The 20065-nt window shown below is 38.1% G+C and overlaps 1 protein-coding gene and 1 pseudogene across 1 annotated transcript; both read left to right on the top strand.

The window, feature by feature from the left end:
• Positions 1-1831: 1831 nt before the first annotated feature.
• Positions 1832-2518, top strand: LOC124943536. The gene has a single exon (XM_047484034.1). It carries the CDS (start codon positions 1832-1834, stop codon positions 2516-2518), a length of 687 nt encoding a protein of 228 aa, XP_047339990.1.
• A 16094-nt stretch (positions 2519-18612) lies between these two features.
• On the top strand, positions 18613-19009 carry LOC124941288 (annotated as a pseudogene).
• Positions 19010-20065: the final 1056 nt, after the last annotated feature.

The raw sequence follows: 20065 nt of genomic DNA, 5'->3' as shown, positions 1-20065 counted from the left end.
AAAGGCTGTGTTAATTATATTATGGGACAGTTTGTAGGAAGAACCATGGTAGAAGAGGCTCACAATTAATACTTAGGAATAGACTTGCTGCTGCTATTATGAACTGAGATATAATTGCTATGTGTTAACTTATAAATATAGCCAGAATGTATAAGGGACATGGTATACTAGAGGCTTTTATTTATACTTAGCCAATTTTCATAAAACAGCATGTTGCAAATTGAAGGGACCCATGTAAAGGGACCCACTAGAATAATTAGGATAAGTATTATCCTAATTAAATTTCTTCTTTAGCCACTAATTAAACCACTTGCCTATCATTTAATTGGAACACATGGCATCCTAAAAACATTCCACCCTAACCATTTGCATGTCTTCCACCTTACCCTAGCTGCATGCCTCACACTTATGGCAGCCACATGGTCAATTTACCCCCATTAGCTTAATTCATTTGAAACATCAGCTCTTTCTCTCTTTAAGCAATACTTAGGAGTTCTTCTTCAAAGCAAAGAGAAAACCTAGCCAAGAACATCTTCCTTTAGCCAATTTCGAAATTAAGGCAAGTTTTTCTTAAATTCCCTCTTCACTCCACACATAGCTATTTATATAAAATACTTTCTGCCCAGATTTCATATATGTTTGAAATACATGTTTTTATGGTATAATATGGTTTTATGGACCAATCTGGTTTATAAACATACTATTTTATCAAGCATGACAATGATCATCATATTTTACAAGAATTATAGGGTTTCATGATTTGTAAAGTATAAACTTTTATAAAACAGAAACCCTTAAGATTTATGCATACATGGGCGCATATTGTGGATGAATGGTTGGCATGAGATCTAGTCAGTTGATTCCAAATATACTGGCTGATTATTATGGAACTAGAGTATTTAGCATGAACTCTATTTTTTGCTGCCCAACTAAAAGACAGTCCAAACAGGTTGAGGGCTCTTAGGGATGGACTCCTAATGGTTCCTCTTCCAAATACGGCTCAAACAGACTTCTGGCCTTCAATATCAGCTCTGAATGGTGCAGGGTCAAATACGGCTTAAGTTGTTACTATACAGGCCCATGAACTCATACTTTCTAAGCATGTAAATGGTTTAATGGACTGATCATCTTACTTTTAAATGATGAACATTTTATGCATACATATTCCTTTTTAAAAGCAAAGCATTATATCATGTTTATAATATTTAATTTCTTACTGAGTCATTAGAATCACTATGCTTGTGTGTGGTGTAGGTAACCAGCCCTAGCTTTATACACATGAAGGAAGGAGGCTTGGAGAGGAGTCAGCTGTTGGAGGAAGTGTGGGAGGAGGGACCGTGGCTGCTAGACTTACTTGTCTTTTTGTATAAAAACTTGACTTTTATTTTGTGTCTTTCTTACTGTTAATGGTGCATGTATATAAGACTTGTACAGAAACAGGCTAGTATGATGAAGTATAGGTTATCTTGTGGTAGCTTCGTGTTGCTGTTTGATGCAGCTTATATATATAAAGTATATTTTTAAACTGGACCAGTTGTATATGGCTGTAGTTAGGGATCTCAATGTTAGCTATATTTATATGTTTGGGATAGTAGCTCTATTATATGATCAGGGACATTTCAGTTGGTATTAGAGCAATGATCCCGATCTGTAGCACTTCTACACTCCAGCTCCTACAGCTGCATCTCCAAGATCTCGCCTTCAATGTTGTAAGTCTTATATGATAAAATGTGATATTAGGACTGATGATAGGAAATAAGAATTCAGTTTAGATGGTTTGAAAATATGCTAAGTTGTTCTTAGGGTCTATATATGTTTTAGATTTAAGGCAATGTGGAAAACTATAAAAGTCCATTCCTCTTCATCTTCTTCTGAAGCAAAGGAGCAAGATCAGAAAACATTATTGTCAGGGTTAATTGAGACTTTAAAAGATCAGAATCGACTTCAGGGTGAGCAGATGAAAGTGATACTTGAGGCCAATGGGAATAATCATAACCATCAGGAGGGAGGGAAAGCCCCTGTGTACAAGCAGTTCATGACTTTTAAGCCAGCTGAGTTCAAGGGCAGCACAAATCCTATTGTTTCAGAAGAATGGGTACAGTCTATGGAAACCATCTTCGAGTTTATGCAGATTTCAGAGGTGGAAAGGGTCATGTGTGCCACTTTTATGCTGAGGGATGATGCTAGAATTTGGTGGCAGGGTGCTAAGGCAGCGCTTGATCTTAACAGAATCTCATGGGGGGAATTTAAAGAGGTCTTTTATGGAAAATATTTTACTTTGAGCACCAGAAACAATCTAGCGCGAGAATATCTTGAAATTAAGCAAGGGGATTCGAGTATTGCAGACTATGTAAAAAGGTTTGAAAGAGGCAAGTATTTTGCTCCGATGGTTACCGACAACGCTTCCATGGAGCTTAATCACTTTCTTGAGGGACTCAATGCTACAATCCGTCGGGATGTGAGACTTAGTAATCCTTCTTCTATGCGGGAAACGATTGATCGAGCTCTAATGGCTTAGAAGGACAGCCAAGATATCATTAAGGAGGCCCAGGCTAAGAGGGGCAGTTATCAAGGGAGGGAGTTTCATGGTTCAACAACGAAGAGGCCTTTTAATCCGTCATTCAATCGAAATGCTTTGCCCCAGTCATCTTATAATCAAGCTGCTATTTCCCAGCATTCTAAGCAGTCAAGGAACTTCTACCACAACAACAACAACAACCAAAGATTTTCTCAACGGTCTCAGCAACCACAACAATCAAGGAGGGTTCAACCAGCTGGATCAGTATCCTCAGCCAAATCTTCCAATGCTCCACTTCCATTATGTACCATATGCGGGAAGAATCATCTAGGGAGCTGTATGCAAGGGTCCAATGTTTGTTTTATCTATAAGTAGCGAGGGCACTTCCAAAGGGACTGTCCCAAGAAGAATGAGGTTGCACCAGGGAGGGTTTTCTCAATGTCAAGGGAGGAGGCAGACCCTAAGACCACGATAATCACGGATAATCTTTTAATATCAAATATTTTAGCCAACAATTTGATATACACTAGAGCAACACATTCTTTTATTACTGCATGTTTTGTTCAAAAAGATGGTTTAAAACCTAAGGAATATTTGATGGCATATAGCATATCACTTCCTTCCGGCTCTCACCTGAATTCTAATAAGATTATTAAATCCTGTTCAGTTTATAATCAGAACCATACGATGTTAACAGATCTTATGGTAGTAGATATGATAGGATTTGATGTGATCCTAGGTATGGACTGGTTATTCCGACATGAGGCGCAGATTAATTATAATAAGAAGACGGTGGTGCTAACAAATCAGTATGGAAAGACCTTTCTCTTTCGTGCGATTCCTACATTTAAAAGGCAACAGTTGTTTTTAAAAGGAGCCACCAGGTTGATGACTTATAAGCAAGGTTGTAAAATACGCGGTCGGACCGTCGGTCCAACCGGTCCGACCGCGAAACGGTTGAGGAGGCGGTTCGATTTTATACTTTAATACGGCTACCTTTCGAACCGGTCAAAATTCGGTCCGACCGGACGGTTCGACCGAAAATCCGAACCGGAAATTACTGGTTGGAAAGGTTTCTTCAAAATGACTTGATATCCTGCCTCTTTCTCTCTTTCTTTCCCTCTCTCCCTCTTTTCCTCTTACTCTCTTACTACTCTGTCTAGTATGTCTCGTCTGTCTCTCTCCCTCTTTCTCTTTTTCTACACTGTCTCTTATTAGTTGACGAAAATAAAGGATATAGATGAGAAGAGGGTTCAAATGTAGTTAATTTTTTTTATTATTTATTAAATTAGATTTATAGAAACAAAGATATATATTTTATTTTAATACAATTATAAAATTTTAAATTGATATCTCTTTTTATTTATACGTTTAAGGTTTATGTAGGTCTTTTTAAACATAATATTTAATAAAAAAATATATTAAATTTGAAAAACATCTTAATATTAAAAAATATTTGATTAATTTTGCAAATGTCTAATTGAATATATATATATCATTTATGTACCAATATATTTAAATTATTTTTTTAAAATTTAAAATCCGGTCCAACCAGTGGTTCAACCGGTTGGACCGGTCGGACCGAAGTTCGTCCAAAAAACCGGGTTGATGACCGGAACGGTTTTCAAAACCTTGCTTATAAGTATGCTATGATAGTTGGGCAGAAACTCAAGTTAGAAGATATTGATGTAGTATGAGATTTCCCTAGTGTATTTCCAGATGATATTTCAAGTTTGCCGCCAAAGCGTGATGTGGAGTTTTCTATAACGTTGAAGCCAGGGACACTTCCAATTTCAAAAGTGCCTTATCATTTAGCACCTATATAAATGAAGGAGTTAAAAGATCAACTGCAAGATTATCTGGACAAAGGCTTTATCCGTCCAAGTGTGTCTCCTTGGGGTGCACCAATCCTTCTTGTTAATAAGAAAGATGGGTCCAAAAGGTTGTGCATTGATTATGGGGAGTTGAACAAGGTGACAGTTCAGAATAAGTATCCATTGCCCAGAATTGATGACCTGTTTAATCAACTTCAAGGTGCTGCGGTATTTTCCAAGTATGATCTGTGTTTTGGGTATCATTAGTTGAGAATCAAGTAAGAAGATGTAAAGATAACCGCATTCTGAACCCGCTATGGGAATTATGAGTTCTTGGTTTTGCCGTTTGGACTAACCAATGCACCAACTGTTTTCATGGAGTTGGTGCATTGGGTATTCCGTTCGTATTTGGATCAGTTTGTGGTGGTTTTCTTGGACAATATATTAATCTATTCGCGTTCGGAGGAAGAGCATAGGCAACACTTGGCTGTAGTTTTGCAAGTCTTAAAAGAAAATCAGTTGTTTGCAAAGTTAAGTAAGTGTGATTTCTGGCTCAAACAGATTGCTTTCTTGGGGCATATCATCTCAGCAAAGGGAATAGAAGTTAATCAAGCAAAGGTGGAAACAGTTAAGGAGTGGGCGACGCCAAAGAACTTTACTGAAGTAAGGAGCTTTCATGGATTAGCATGCTATTATAGGAGGTTCATCAAGGGCTTCTCCAAGACTGCGTTACCTCTTACAACTTTAACGCGCAAGAATGTGAAATTCGTGTGGTCTGATCAATGCGAGACAAGTTTTAATGAGTTAAAGCGGTGCCTGATTTCTGCCCCAGTGCTTACCATTCCAGAAGGAGTAGGCAACTTTGTGGTTTGCACAGATGCATTGAAGAGTGGACTAGGAGCTGTACTTATGTAAAACAGGAATGTAGTGGCATATGCTTCAAGGCAACTAAAGATTCATGAAAGGAATTATCCCACCCATGACCTGGAACTAGCGGCTGTAGTTTTTGCTCTTAAGATCTGGAGGCACTATCTTTATGACGAGAAGTCTCAAATATTTATTGATCATCAAAGTTTGAAATATTTATTTACTCAAAAGGAGTTGAATATGAGGCAGCGATGTTGGTTGGAGCTGGTGAAAGATTATGATTGCGAAATTGTTTATAAACTTGGGATGGCCAATGTTGTAGCTGATGCCTTAACCCGTAAGTTTGGTCCGCTTAATCAAATCACTGCCCAGTCTGACCTGATTCAAGAGTTTGAAAGATTAGATCTGGCTGTGATTGAGCCAAGGTAGGAGTGCATTCTTGCAACTCTAGCCATTGTTCCTGATTTTGTAGAAAGAATTTGGTTGGGACAAGCTGACGATCCACAACTCACATTATGGAAGAAAAGAGATGAGAAGAGGGAGACACCTTTGTATAGAACGAGGAATAATCTGGTGTATCACATGAATCAGTTATGGGTACCTTCAGTAGGTTCGTTAAGGCAATAATTATTGGTTGAAGCACACACTACTCCATATTCTATTCATCCAGGATGCACCAAAATGTTCAAAGATCTACAGATGTTGTATTGGTGGCCGAGTATGAAGAAGGATATCATTAAGTATGTTAGTGAGTGCTTAACTTGCCAGCAAGTTAAGCTGGAGCGTCAAAGGCCTTCTGGACTTCTCTGTCCACTGCCCATACCTGTTTCGAAATGGGACGATATTGCCATGGACTTTGTTGTTGGGTTACCTCTGACCTTGATAAAAATGAATGATATCTGGGTAATAGTAGATCGTCTTACTAAGTCAGCAAATTTTTTTCCGGTAAAGACAACGTTTTCAATGAATCAGTATGCTGAGTTGTACTTGCACGAGATCGTTAGACTCCACGGCATCCCAACCAGAATCGTGTCCGACCGAGATCCTCGTTTCACCTCGCACTTTTGGGAAAGCTTGCACAAGGGTTTAGGGATAAAGTTAGAATTCAGTACGACATTTCACCCCAAACAGATGGCCAATCAGAAAGATTGATCCAAATCTTAGAAGATCTACTAAGGGCATGCCTTATTGATTTTGGGGGTGATTGGGAATCAAGGCTGCCATTAGTAGAGTTTGACTACAACAACAGTTATCAATCTTCTATTGGTATGGTACCATTTGAAGCTCTTTATGGGAAGAAATGTAGAACTCCCCTGCATTGGGATGAAGCTGGGAAAGAAAGTTAATTGGGCCAGAGATCATCTCCAACACAGTTTCCTTAGTCAGCAAGATCAGGGAAAGGTTGTTAACAGCTCAAAGCCGACAAAAGAGTTATGCAGATAAGAAGCGCCGGGACATCATCTTCAACAAAGGTGACCATGTGTTCCTTAAGGTATCTCCCTGAAAAGGAATCATCAGGTTCGGTAAGAAAGGAAAGTTAAATCCCAGATATATAGGGCCTTTTGAGATTCTGGAGGCAGTTGGTGAAGTAGCTTATAGAATCGCACTACCTCCGAGCCTTGCTGCTGTTCACAATCTTTTTCATGTGTCTAATTTGAGGAAGTATATTCCTAATGCCAACCATGTCATTCATTATGAGGAAGTTCAGTTAGCCAAAGATCTATTCTATGAGGAGAGACCAACCCAGATCCTGGCCAGGCAAACCAGGAAGCTAAGGAATAAGGTAGTAAGTATGGTCAAGGTTCTTTGGCATAATAGTTGCATAGAAGAAGCGACCTGGGAAGTAGAATAGGATATGCAGCAGAACTATCCTGAACTGTTCCGTAAGTAAATTTCGAGGTCGAAATTTTTATAAGTAGGGTAGAATTGTTATGCCCAAACTCATCTTTTTCTGTTCAAAAAGGCTAGTAGGGTCAAGGGTGCAATTTTGGAATTGTTCACCCTTATGTATTTATTTATGGGTCATTTTAGGAAGAAACTTGTATTATTATTACTAGGGGATGAGATATAAAAAGGCTGTGCTAATTATATTATGGGACAATTTGTAGGAAGAACCATGGTAGAAGAGGCTCACAATTAATACTTAGGAATAGATTTGCTGTTGCTATTATGAACTGGGATATAATTGCTATGTGTTAACTTATAAATATAGACAGAATGTATAAATTACATGGTATACTAGAGGCTTTTATTTATACTTAGCCAATTTTCATAAAACAACAAGTTGCAAATTGAAGGGATCCATGTAAGGGGACCCACCAGAATAATTAGGATAAGTATTATCCTTATTAAATTTCCTCTTTAGCCACTAATTAAACCACTTGCCTATCATTTAATTGGAACACATGTCATCCTAAAAACATTCCACCCTAACCATTTGCATTACTTCCACTTACCCTAGCTGCATGCCTCACACTTAGCATGGCAGCTACTTGAACACTTTACCCCCATTACCTTAATTCATTTGGAACATCAGCTCTTTCTCTCTTTAAGAAATACTTTGGAGTTCTTCTTCAAAGCAAAGAGCAAACCTAGCCAAGAACATCTTCCTTTAGCCAATTTCGAAATGAAGGCAAGTTTTTCATAAATTCCCTCTTCGCTCCACACATAGCTATTTATATCAAATACTTTCTGCTCAGATTTCATATATGTTTGAAATACATGTTTTTATGGTATAATATGGTTTTATGGACGAATCTGGTTTATAAACATACTATTTTATCAAGCATGACAATGATCATCATATTTTACAAGAATGATAGGGTTTCATGATTTGTTAAGTATAAACTTTTATAAAATAGAAACCCTTAAGATTTATGCATACATGGGCGTATATTGTGGATGAATGAGTATTGAAGGAAAAGGGAGGAGACTGGCTGGTATGAGCTCTAGTCAGTTGATTCCAAATATACTGGTTGATTACTATTGGACCAGAGTATTTAGCATGAGTTCTATTTACTGCTGCCCAACTAAAAGACGGTCCAAACAAATTAAGGGATTTTAGGGATGGACTCCTAATGGTGCCTCTTCCAAATACGGCTCAAACAGACTTCTGGTTTCAGGATCAACTCTGAATGGTGCAGGGTCAAATACGGCTTAAGTTCTACTGTACAGGCCCATGAACTCATACTTTCTAAGCATGTAAATGGTTTTATGGACTGATCATCTTACTTTTAAATGATGAACATTTTATGAATACATATTCCTTTTTAAAAGCAAAGCATTCCAACATGTTTATAATATTTAATTTCTTACTGAGTCATTAGACTCACTATGCTTGTGTGTGGTGTAGGTAACCAGCCCTAGCTTTATACACATGAAGGAAGGAGGCTTGGAGAGGAGCCAGCTGTTGGAGGAAGTGTGGGAGGAGGGACCGAGGCAACTAGACTTACTTGTCTTTTTGTATAAAAACTTGACTTTTATTTTGGACCTTTCTTACTGTTAATGGTGCATGTATATAAGACTTGTACAGAAACAGACTAGTATGATGAAGTATATGTTATTTTTTGGTAGCTTCGTGTTGCTGTTTGATGCAGCTTATATGTGTATAGTATATTTGTATATGGCTGCAGTTAGGGATCTCAATGTTAGCTATATTTATATGTTTGGGATAGTAGCTATATTATATGAGTAGGGACGTTTCAGCACGTCTAATTCTGTATACATTAGACTGCACGTCTAACTCCACTGAGTTAGACTGCACGTCTAACTCCAGTGAGTTAGACTGCACGTCTAATTCCGTATTCATTAAACTACACGTCTAACTCCACTGAGTTAGACTGCACGTCTAATTCCAAGATCTATTAGACTGCACGTCTAACTCCACGAGTTAGACTGAACGTTTAATTCCGAGATCTATTAGACTGCACGTCTAACTCCACGAGTTAGACTACACGTCTAATTGCGAGATCAGTTAGACTGCACGTCTAATTCCAAGATCCATTAAACTGTACGTCTAACTCCACGAGTTAGACTGCACGTCTAATTGCGAGATCAGTTAAACTACACGTCTAATTCCGAGATCAGTTAGTCTGCACGTCTAATTCCGAGATCTATTAGACTGCACGTCTAACTCCACGAGTTAGACTGCACGTCTAAATCTGCGATCTATTAGACTGCACGTCTAATTCAGTATATATTAGACTGCACGTCTAATTCTGTGCATCAAATGCCAAATCGGTCTAATGAGCCTCATTAGAGCCAAGTCTCATGAAATATGATATTGATACACATGCATCAAAGCGCATAAATCATTTCATCATCAAAATCCCAATAGTCAAACTATTTCAACACATAGTCAAAATAATTTGACCCAACACTAGTTTTTGGAATGTGATAAAGTGTAACGAGCTTATCAATAGTTTTCTTATATTCTATATGGTTGAATGAAACAAAAATATGAAACTGTCTTTTTGTTTTGACCAATTCAATAACTAATTTTTTTATTTTTTTTTATTAAAAAATTAGTTTTTGATCAAACATTATCGGGATAGATTGGAACTGGTCCAAATAGGTTCCCAACATCATTAAAAACATGTTGGGAAGCTTTCTGGGTTATTGTTCTTGAGCAATAATTCAAGAACAAAAAAACCAATTTTGAAATTTTCAAATATAAATTTGGGAGTTTTGATTTGGGTTGATTGATTGAGTTTGGTTTCAACATAAAGCTCAAAAATGATCCTAGGACCATTTCTCAATCAAGAAATTGAATAACTAGGTAATATAAACAACTGTCAAAATTTAAATAAAAATATTTCAGTCTAACCGGCAATCCTAAATAGACAGTGATTGAAAGCTTACTGAGAGTTGAAAAATACTCCTTAGCTCTTAGGGAAGCTTCCTGAATGCCTATATCAGATCCTTAAGGCCTTACACGAAAATTCTAAAAATCCATTAAAAGCTTGCAGCTTTAATTACGAATTTTCTAAAACGTTTGATTGAGGGTTTGAGAGTGAATCTCTTGCCCTCTGTTTCCTCAATGGAGACTATTTATAGCATTTCAATGTCGGTTCATCAACTAAGTGGGTTGAATTAGATCAAATAACCATTAATGGTGTTTTGGCTGTTTTTTGGTCAGTTACTAGTGTAGGCAACAATGATTCTACTAGGCACAAGAAAAATGATCACCATAGTATTGTGATCATTTCACCTTTTGCACGAAGTCAAAATTACGAAATTCCATCTTTGAAAAATTATAGATGACTACGGATGTTTATTCTTTCGTCGTCACGAGGAAGACGAAGACGTATGGTGAAACATCGTCTTTTCGAGCTTCCGCGTTTGAGCGTTGAGGGAGGGCCAAAACGATGACGTTGTTGGGCGTGTGTGAGGATGCTGGGCATTCCATAAATGTTCCATCAGCGCTCGGGCGTTCCGTCTGCATTAGAGGAGATGACGTTGGAGCGACTATTTGATGATTCGCTACTTCACGAACACTTCTTCTTCCGTTGCAGCGGGCGACATGGTGCATTCCTGGGTGTTGAATGAGGATCCAATGCCTATTCGAAGGTTGTGGTTCATTCTGTAGTGATTCCTTTGAACTTCAGCCAAATATTATTACGCTCCATTTTTCATTTTAAGGGTTAGTTTGAAATTGCTTTTTCTTTTACCCTTTCAGCTTTGTTTTTTTAATCTTAAAAATATACAAAATATTTTTAATAAATATGACATATATTTGGTTATTTTATTTTATTTTATTTTGTATAATTTAGGGTTTAATAAATAATTTATTTGGGATAAAATGGATACAACATTTATCATATTTTTTTATATTTTAAATCCCTTTTATTTTTCTAAAATTAATTTTAGATAAAATGAGTACAATATTTATCCCAAATTATTTTAGTTATTTCCATGGATATTATCTTTTAATTAATTAAGGTTTAATTATCACAACAATTAACCTTATTAATTATTTTAATTGTATTCTTAAATTTGGTTTCAATAATTTTGATTTTATTTTTTTTAAATAATTATTTCAAAATTTCAAAATTTGATATGTAAAATTTTAGTGTTTATAGAATGTTTCTCTCGAATCAAGTTTGATTACAACAAACTTGATTTTTCTGAAAATGCAGATTCGAGTATGACATCTAACACTAGGATTTTATCATATAATTTATATTATTGAGGGTGATGGAAATATAGAACCTGTAGTGAGTTGATGTTGGAGTGACCTGGTGTTGTTGTATGTAGCATTCGTCGAGGTCTTCCAAGCATTGATCAGGGATCAAGAGTCCTTCCTTGGTGATTACCCTAAAAAGGATAATTTTGTGAATCATGTTTCACAGATATTAACAAAGTATCCGTAAAATCTATAGGATAATAATACATATATAATCATAGGAGGTTGAAAAACCAACTCTTATTAACCATGAATATCAACAGATTATTCAAGTTAGTTTTATTTTTCACTATCGGTTGATAGTATTTTGTCAATATTGTTTAAGATTGTCATATACAAATGACTAAGGTTAATGTAACATTTTTTTTTGGGAAAACAGGTTAATGTAAATTAATGAGACATAAAAGGGGATATGGAAATTTTGTTAAATTCTTCATGTGGGTTATTACCCTACCACGCCCACCTGACCAAACTCATAAACAACTCTGATCAAGTGACATTTGTTCACACTCTAAAAATCCAAAATTGCTTCGTGGATGCGCGTGCTACTTTGGCAGTCGTGACTCAAATTCTTGAAGGAATATGAGTCAACCCTTTAAAAATCCGACAAAAGTGACGACCTACTTTTGAAAAAGGAGCAGTAACTTCATGTGAAAATGCTACAAAACTATGATACGATACTCTCTAGAAGTATATAAACTACGGAGAATATCCTTCCCACTTCCGATCTAAAGAACGATGGGCGTTACGCTAGTATTCCACAAACTATGCTTGGATGACAAACAAGCTTTACCGTCAATCTTTTGATGGTCAAAACATGCTTTTCATAAAAATTATTGAATCCAAGAGTATCATGGAAGAAGTACATACATGGACATGCAACCCACATATGAATGGAATGACTTTAGCCAAGAAAATACCCCGTTTAGGGTATTATTGGCAAAACCTCGAACAAGAATGTGTGTGCTATGTACGGAGTTGTCATTAGTGCCAAATTTATGCTAACCTAAAGTATACACCAACCTCGCTCTTCTATAATATGACATTCCCTTGGCCTTTTTCTACATGGAGAATCAATGTCATTGTGAAAATCTATCTCCATGTGCCAGTGGACATGAGTTCGTACTCTTCGCCATAAACTACTTCACCAAATGGGTTGAAGCAGCGTACTACAAGGTCTTGAAATCATCTCATGTGGAAAAGTTCATCAGAACTAGTATCATCGCTAGATATGGAGTTCCTCATGCTATGATTTTGAGAAAATGGTCGACACTTCCAAGGAAATATGTTGCAATTGCTCGACGAGTTTAAGATCGAGCATCACAAGTCATCGCCCTATAGACCCAAAACCAATTGTGCGGTCGAAGCGTCACATAAAAACGTGATTAGGATCATCAAGAAGATGACCAACATGTATAAGGACTCACATGAGAAGTTTCTATACACCTTTTGGGGATATTGTACAATCGCTTGAACTTTGACATACTAAACTCACTACTCCTTGGTCTACGTCATGTACTACATACAAACTATCAAAATTGAGATTCCAACCCTATAAATACTTTTAGAGAGCCAAGTTATCGAAGAAGACTAGGTCAAATATTTATATGGCCTACTAATATTAATGGAGGACAAGAAGTTAAACGCTTTGTGTAACACCCAAGCCTACCAAAAACATATGTCACAACACCTTCAATAGGAAGGTAAAACCTAGAAACTTCAAAGAAGGTGATCTAGTTCTTTAACGAACATGAGAACTCCTAGACCTAGGGGCAAGTTTCGACCCCAATGGAAAGAACCCTTCCTAGTTAAGAATATTCTCTATAGAGGAGTTGAATGCTTATCTAATATAGAAGACAAATAGTTCATTGCACTAAGCAATCTCGATGCGCATAAAAGATATTTTGAATAATATCAAGCTATGTGCATAACGGTTTACAAGCTCAAACTTGAAAGAAGTTTATTTCAACAGAATCCAACCCCAAGTTTTGTATAACTAACAACATGGACAGATGACTCATGTCCGAACTACAAAGACCAGATTGTTCTCAATGCAGAAAAATAAAAGAGCGAAGATACATAAGCAACCTGCATGTTTGCGGACCTAGTCTCACATAAATAAATAAAACCCCTAGTCCCATCCTCAAGAGAAAGAGAAAATCTTTTGAGAAAGGAAGAAAAACTTGATCCCATCCTAGAGCTGATGTGTCAGATTTTAGGAAACAAGTAAGGGAAAAGCTAAGAACATCGCTTCCATTCAAGTGATATTCTCATAAACAAAACCAAAGATTTTACGATGACTCCGATTCGAGAGATATCAGTAATAAGTTTTTTTTTTCATTTGTAGGACCCTCCATAGAAGGTTTTTGAAGAATAAGAATATAATGAACCTCATAAAAGTAAAGCCTAGAGCCCCAAATTGATGAAGGACACATCATCATTACTTTTGTAAAAGAATGATAAGTTCAAGACTCGATGCTTTGGGAAGAAAAAAAACAAAATAAATGAAAATGCCAGAAAGAGAAGCGGAATAAAGCCCAAAAATCTTTAAAAAATTGAAAAACATTTTTGTGTTGGTTGAGTTATTGAAATTACCATTCGTGATAACTCAGACTCTCTTCACGATTGCTACAACAAGAGCAAAATATATTAATTGTAGCAGTTACACCCCGAAAACGAAAAAAGTAAACGGCTCAAATGGTTGAGGTATTGAATTACAAAATAGTTTGTATGGATATGTATATATATAGTTTAATTATTTAACTTTTATTGTAATATTATTTCATAAATTTTGGTATAATTTTATTTAGTTTTCAAATAAAGTCAAATGTTATTGATTTTATTCATAATAGCGCATTCTTTGCTATTGATTCTGTTGGGGGCAGGGCTCCTAGAAGCTCATACCCGTCGAAAGGTAATTTTCATAGTCTCGTAAGCGCGCCTATCCGCTGCTGCTTGAGTTGCCGCTGCTGCTCTTGTCGTATCCGTTGTTGGTGGTTTAGAGAAGGCAGTGGAAGAGAAAGTAGCTGCGATTGCTTGAGTTCAAATCAGTTGAGGTTGGTTTGGTGGTATATCCTTACAACTAGTTGTAGTTTTAATCCCATCCCGGCTCCGGTCAAATGGATTTAGGAAAGCTTCCACGTGACATCATCAAGTTAGTCTTCTGCTTTCACTGTCTTCTCGAAAGCTAAAGGTGGTTCACCTAGGGGAAGAATCCGACTAAGCTTAGCCTTTACCGGGGCCCCTTGCCTTCTTTCGTAGCCCTTATATCTTTTTTCTTTTTGTTTAGCTTATATGAGCATTGAAAGTCTTCAAGGATTCCTTCCGTTCCGTCCTTTGTTTCACTTCTACGTCAGGATGAGAAAGCCGAGCATCTTTCTGAATCCATACCCTGGTAAAAAAGAGTTCATCTTACTCTTCCTCGGATTTGATTGTAGAGTCACTTCAGGCTCACTTACCACTACAAAAATAGAAGCATTCATACACGCATCCACGAAACCTGGAATGTTGATAGGGGTAAGCTCGCCATTGCCTCAACAAAGAAGAAATATCGTATATAATATCACTAACCAACGCTTTGTGCTACGCTTCTTTGTTCTCTCCCCTTGCTCCTTGCTTGCGTCTCTGTCTTGTACTCTATCGTTTCCGGTAACTAAACCCTTTACCGTTCCGTGGGGCTACTATCTATTGATTTTTTTCTATTATTAAGCCATAGTCATACCCCAACCCCAAAGGAAGACTAGTGTTTAGATCGTCTGTTTCACTCTTTGTAGTCCTCTGAATGATTAATCATTCTACCTTTAGCTGACAGGGGCGAAAGTCTCATATCAACCCTCATATTATAGTCTCTAAGTTTGACTTAATAGATGCAAAAACTGCTCTCACTTATCTTGGAGAATGGGATGCTAATCTTTGACACCGAATCCTCTCTTTTCAGGAAGTTAGGGAGCTAGTCTTTACCGAAGAGATTCTTTGAATAAGTGATCCGTTGCAGCTACTTTTGTAGCACTAAGACTAACAAGGCATTCAAGAGCTTTATAAGCTCCTGCTTTATGATCAAACGTCGACACTCGCAATTGTGTACAAATATCCCTGAGCTCGTCTTGATCTTCTTTAGAAACCTCTGTTTCAGATTCGTCCCGTGCACCCTGGGTTCTATCACAGACCCTATTAATAGGCGTAAGACATGATGCAGTCTCCTCTTCTTATGTCTTCATATCGGAACTAGGGCTTTCTTTTCCCCTAGGTTTGTGACGTCTTGTAAGAACACCATGTGATCATCATCTGACAATCGGTGTTTTCCTCCTCATAGGTTCAGCGCCTTATGAACGAACACCATTTTTTGATCGACGGAGTTTTTCCCAGGGGTAAAATTTCGAGATGTGCCTTAAGAGCACCATCCGCTGATCGGCATAGCTTTGGGCCCATGGGGCAAGTTAACATATGTCCGGGCGATTGGGAATTTCCTCTAGTGAGGATCTTTTTTGCTTCATTTCCTTTTTTAGGGTGATTTTATTTCCAGCTCTACAGTTTTCTCCCATTTTGGGTGACGCTTTCCATTTTTGATGTGTTTTAGTCCTTCTGATGCTTCCCCCTTTTAGGGTGTCATTGTCCTGGCTTTTTTGTCGATTTCGACTTCTTTTATCTTGTTTTTCCGGTGGACGGAGACCTTTAGTCATCTCTTGAGGAAGGTCAAGGCGCTTCGCCCTATCTGGAAAGAATGCCCAGCATCTACTCATGATCGTTAGTTCCGAGCGGTTGACTTCAGAACAATTACGGGGAAGACTGATGGGGAGGGTGATGAGTCTTGGCAACCCATTAGAGAAAGATGTGGCTTTTCGAGAAAGGGAATGGCCTGTTCGGCTTGCCTTGAGAATCTAGGAGACTATGCCCCTAGTATGGTTAGAAAATTAGCTCTCCACTGGGGATCATTAAGAATCCCATGACTCTGTTATGGAAGCTACCTCGAAGATTCATGCCCAACGAGTGGCAGGTTACATGACAGGATTACTGTTTATTTTGAAGAAGGCGAAGTTTGGAACCGGATGACCTTCGGACTTTGGTGAAAGAGGGTCATCGGGGAGTCATTCCTCTTGTGTGATTGAAGGGATGGGGCCCACATGACGAAGGAGGAAAGATTGTCTTAGCGATGAAATGGACCGGGCCTCCGTGGGCTGCCTATGTATCCTCGAGGAGGAATCAGGTCCAAACGGAGTTCGATGACTCAACACTTGGAAATCTCGCGAGTAATACCTAAGGGCGATTCTTAGTCTATGATTATCCTTTCTCTTCCTCGGATGTGGATATCACCGTCAATGGCGCGCGAAGCGCATGCGGAATGGGCACAAAGATAAATTAAATAAGTATGGAGGAAAAGCAGCCGAGCTCATTCCCTTCGCTTCCTGGACCCAAAGCAGTGCATTTCTGGCCAAATCAAGGATTTGGGGCTTCTAGGTATGGGACCTAAATGAATCCATTTTTTGAGTAATATATATGAACAGAAAGATAAATCGGATAGGATAGATGGATGGATTTCTCTTTTAATATCTAAAAAATAATCAATTGAATTCAACTTTGATTCAATGAACTGTGCTTAGCCCTCCCGCTCATAAAACGGCTCTACTGTAATGGATGGCAGAGGGTCTATAGTACCCGAAGCACTAGAGTGATCCAGTAGCCGAGAAGGGGCCTAAAAGTGCCTACTACGGAACCACACTACACATTTACAAAGTTCACCCCTCTCTAGTGCTAGGGAGAGCTAAGGGGGCTTCAATCCTTACTCTTTATCCCCTCGCCGGGGTCTTACTTATGAAGGGGGAAGAGTGGAGAGCCTCGAGAATCACTATTGAAAGGAAGATCCTTATCCCCTCTTCATTCGGGTTCCAAACCTTTCTTCAACATAGGTGAGAATTCACGAGGCAGAGATGAAAGAGATCAAACACGGGAATAAAAAGTTAACTACGTCAAGCCTTTTGATCATTTTTAAAGAGGTGGATGAAGAAAGTGGACAAAATAGACTCGTTTTTCCCAGCAATCTCTGGTATGCGACTTTAGTCTTTCCGCGCGCTCCATCCCTTGTTGGGCTGGGCCTTTTTTTTCTCGCATTTATCATCGAACAAATACAGGAAAAGAATCATATTGAAAACGCTCCTAAGCCAAGCCCTTCCTTCATAGAGCCGTGTATTGTAAGTGATCTGAACCTGCTCGGGGCGATCTTCTTAGGGCAGGGCTCCCTTCATTACCGTGATTTTGAGTATCAAGTCGGTGCTCTGACACTTTTCTCTTTATCGAAGAGTCTCAACTTGGTCTTCTGCTCTAAAGGGAGAGGCAAAAAAAGAGTCTTATCTCTTCTACTCAGGGATAGTAGAAAAAGGGTCCTCCCCAAGACCTGCTCTAGGACTGCTAATGCCTTCTTCTAGGTCAGATTCCTCACTTATCCTTTTTACATCTCATGGGGATGCAATTGTCTATATTCTTGAGTACCTTAAAGGTGCACTAAGTTGCAGAATAGTGTACACAAACCAAGACCACCAAGAGATAAAAGGTTTCTGTGATGCTGATTCGGCTGGTTCACCTATACATTGACAATGAACTATGGGATTCTATGTTTTTGTGGGAGGAAACCAGGTCTCTTGGAAAAGTAAGAAATAATTTTATAACACAACCAAGCGCGGAGACAATATTGCTCTATGACCCGACTTACATGTGAACTCATGTGAATAAAATATTTGCTCAATAGTTAAGGTTCCGACAAAAACAAAGAATGCATGTTTCATGAGATAATCAGGCTATCATTCACATCGCCTACAACCCTGTATTCCACGAGAAAGTGAAACATATAGAAGTCAACTTTCTGTTCTAAAGAAAAAGAAGGTCTTATCTCCACAAGACATGTTTGTACTAGAAAAGAACTTGCTTATGTGTTTAGGAAGGCTATACCAAGAAGAAAAGTAAAGGTATATGTGAGAAGTTAGGCATCTTTGCTTCAGTTTGAGGGAGAGTGTTTAAGGAATGTATGTTATTTGTATATATATTAGTAAGAGTCATTTTAGGAGTTAAATTAGCTGAGAATCATGGAGATTAGCTTAGAATTGGGGACGCCATAAAATCAAGCATTACGATCATTTCTTTTTTTATTTAATTTTAGTATTGTGTCGACCAGGCCAGATCATGAGTGAAATATTTCTCGGGTCGACCAGGCCAGATCATGAGTGAATAGAAAATAGAAAATGTACATAGCTGTTCCAGCTGAAATACTTGGAATAATTTTCCAACTTCTACTTTCTACTAGGAATAGCCTTTTTAGTTCTAGCTGAACGTAAAGTAATGGCTTTTGTGCAACGTCGAAAGGATCATGATGTAGTGGGATCATTTGGATTGTTACAACCTCTCGCAGATGGTTTGAAATTGATGATAAAAGAACCTATTTCACCAAGTAGTGCTAATTTCTCCCATTTTAGAATGGCTCCAATGGTTACATTTATGTTAAGTCTGGTCGCTCAGGCCGTTGTACCTTTTGATTATGGTATGATATTGTCAGATCCGAACATAGGGTTACTTTATTTGTTTGCCATATCTTCGCTAGGTGTTTATGGAATTATTATAGCAGGTCGGTCTAGTAATTAGGTGGCGGCCGTTCGGTCGCCTATGATACTAAGACATAAGCCAAATAGGCGGTATGCTAGTACAATAAGGTAAACCTTCTCGGTCGAGTACTTGTGAACTTACCAAAGAAGAAATATCACTCAAAGTACCAATCCCGATAGCTACTTAGCTCAAATGGTTGTAGTCTAACTCCTTTAGACACGGTCTAAAGGGAAACGTAGTTAGACGAGGTTGTCTAACTACTTTAGATGCGGTCTAAAGGGAAGCGTAGTTAGACGAGGACGTCTAACTCCTTTAGACGCGGTCTAAAGCGAAACGTAGTTATACGAGGTCTAAAGGGAAACGTAGTTAGACGAGGACGCCTAACTCCTTTAGATGCGGTCTAAAGGGATGCGCAATTAGACGAGGTCGTCTAACTTCTTTAGATGCAGTGTAAAGGAATGCGTAGTTAGACGAGGATGTCTAACTCCTTTAAATGCAGTATAAAGAAGAACGCCTGATGTCTTGCTTTAGTAGCTGTCTGAAGGAAGCATCTATCTAACCACAATCACTTAGATGTCTACTCCACTTCTTTGAACAATCTGACAAGCCAGCTAATTCCATCAAATGAATGATTGCCACGTACGCGGATATCTCTCACATTTCCCAGTACAGGATAAGATTAGAGGATATTTGGCGCACTACCTGTTCGGTATGGCCACGATTCAAATTCTCTTAGTCTTCTATACTCTCGTACTAGAGGAGGTTGTCCAATGGACATATACCACGTGTCCATGAAGAATATTTGACTGTTGATGTAATTCAACTATATATAGAAGCTCAAGAACAATGGTCTAATTGCCGATATGAAAATCTTACTACTGAAAACACTCTACTTAACACACAAAAAATATTTTATTGTCTGTCTAGATGTGAGAAATTTTTATTGCATATTGTCTTTTCTGTGAGAAATCTCAGTGTTGTAAGTTGAATTGAGGTTGTTCTGTTCAACAAAGAGTTAGATAGATCCGTGAGCTGTATTTGATTCAAAGTCTTTAGTGGATATCCTTCTGGTTATGGAAGAAATGGTGACGTAGG

This window comes from Impatiens glandulifera, chromosome 6 (assembly GCF_907164915.1).
Source record: "Impatiens glandulifera chromosome 6, dImpGla2.1, whole genome shotgun sequence".
Lineage (NCBI taxonomy): Eukaryota > Viridiplantae > Streptophyta > Magnoliopsida > Ericales > Balsaminaceae > Impatiens > Impatiens glandulifera.
The sequence above is the reverse complement of the archived record's forward strand: the minus strand, read 5'-3'. Positions and strand labels throughout refer to the sequence as shown.

What these genes read in the sequence shown, in the direction of transcription:
- LOC124943536 (XM_047484034.1), top strand. Translation starts at nt 1,832, where the DNA reads ATGTGGAAAACTATAAAAGTCCATTCCTCTTCATCTTCTTCTGAAGCA.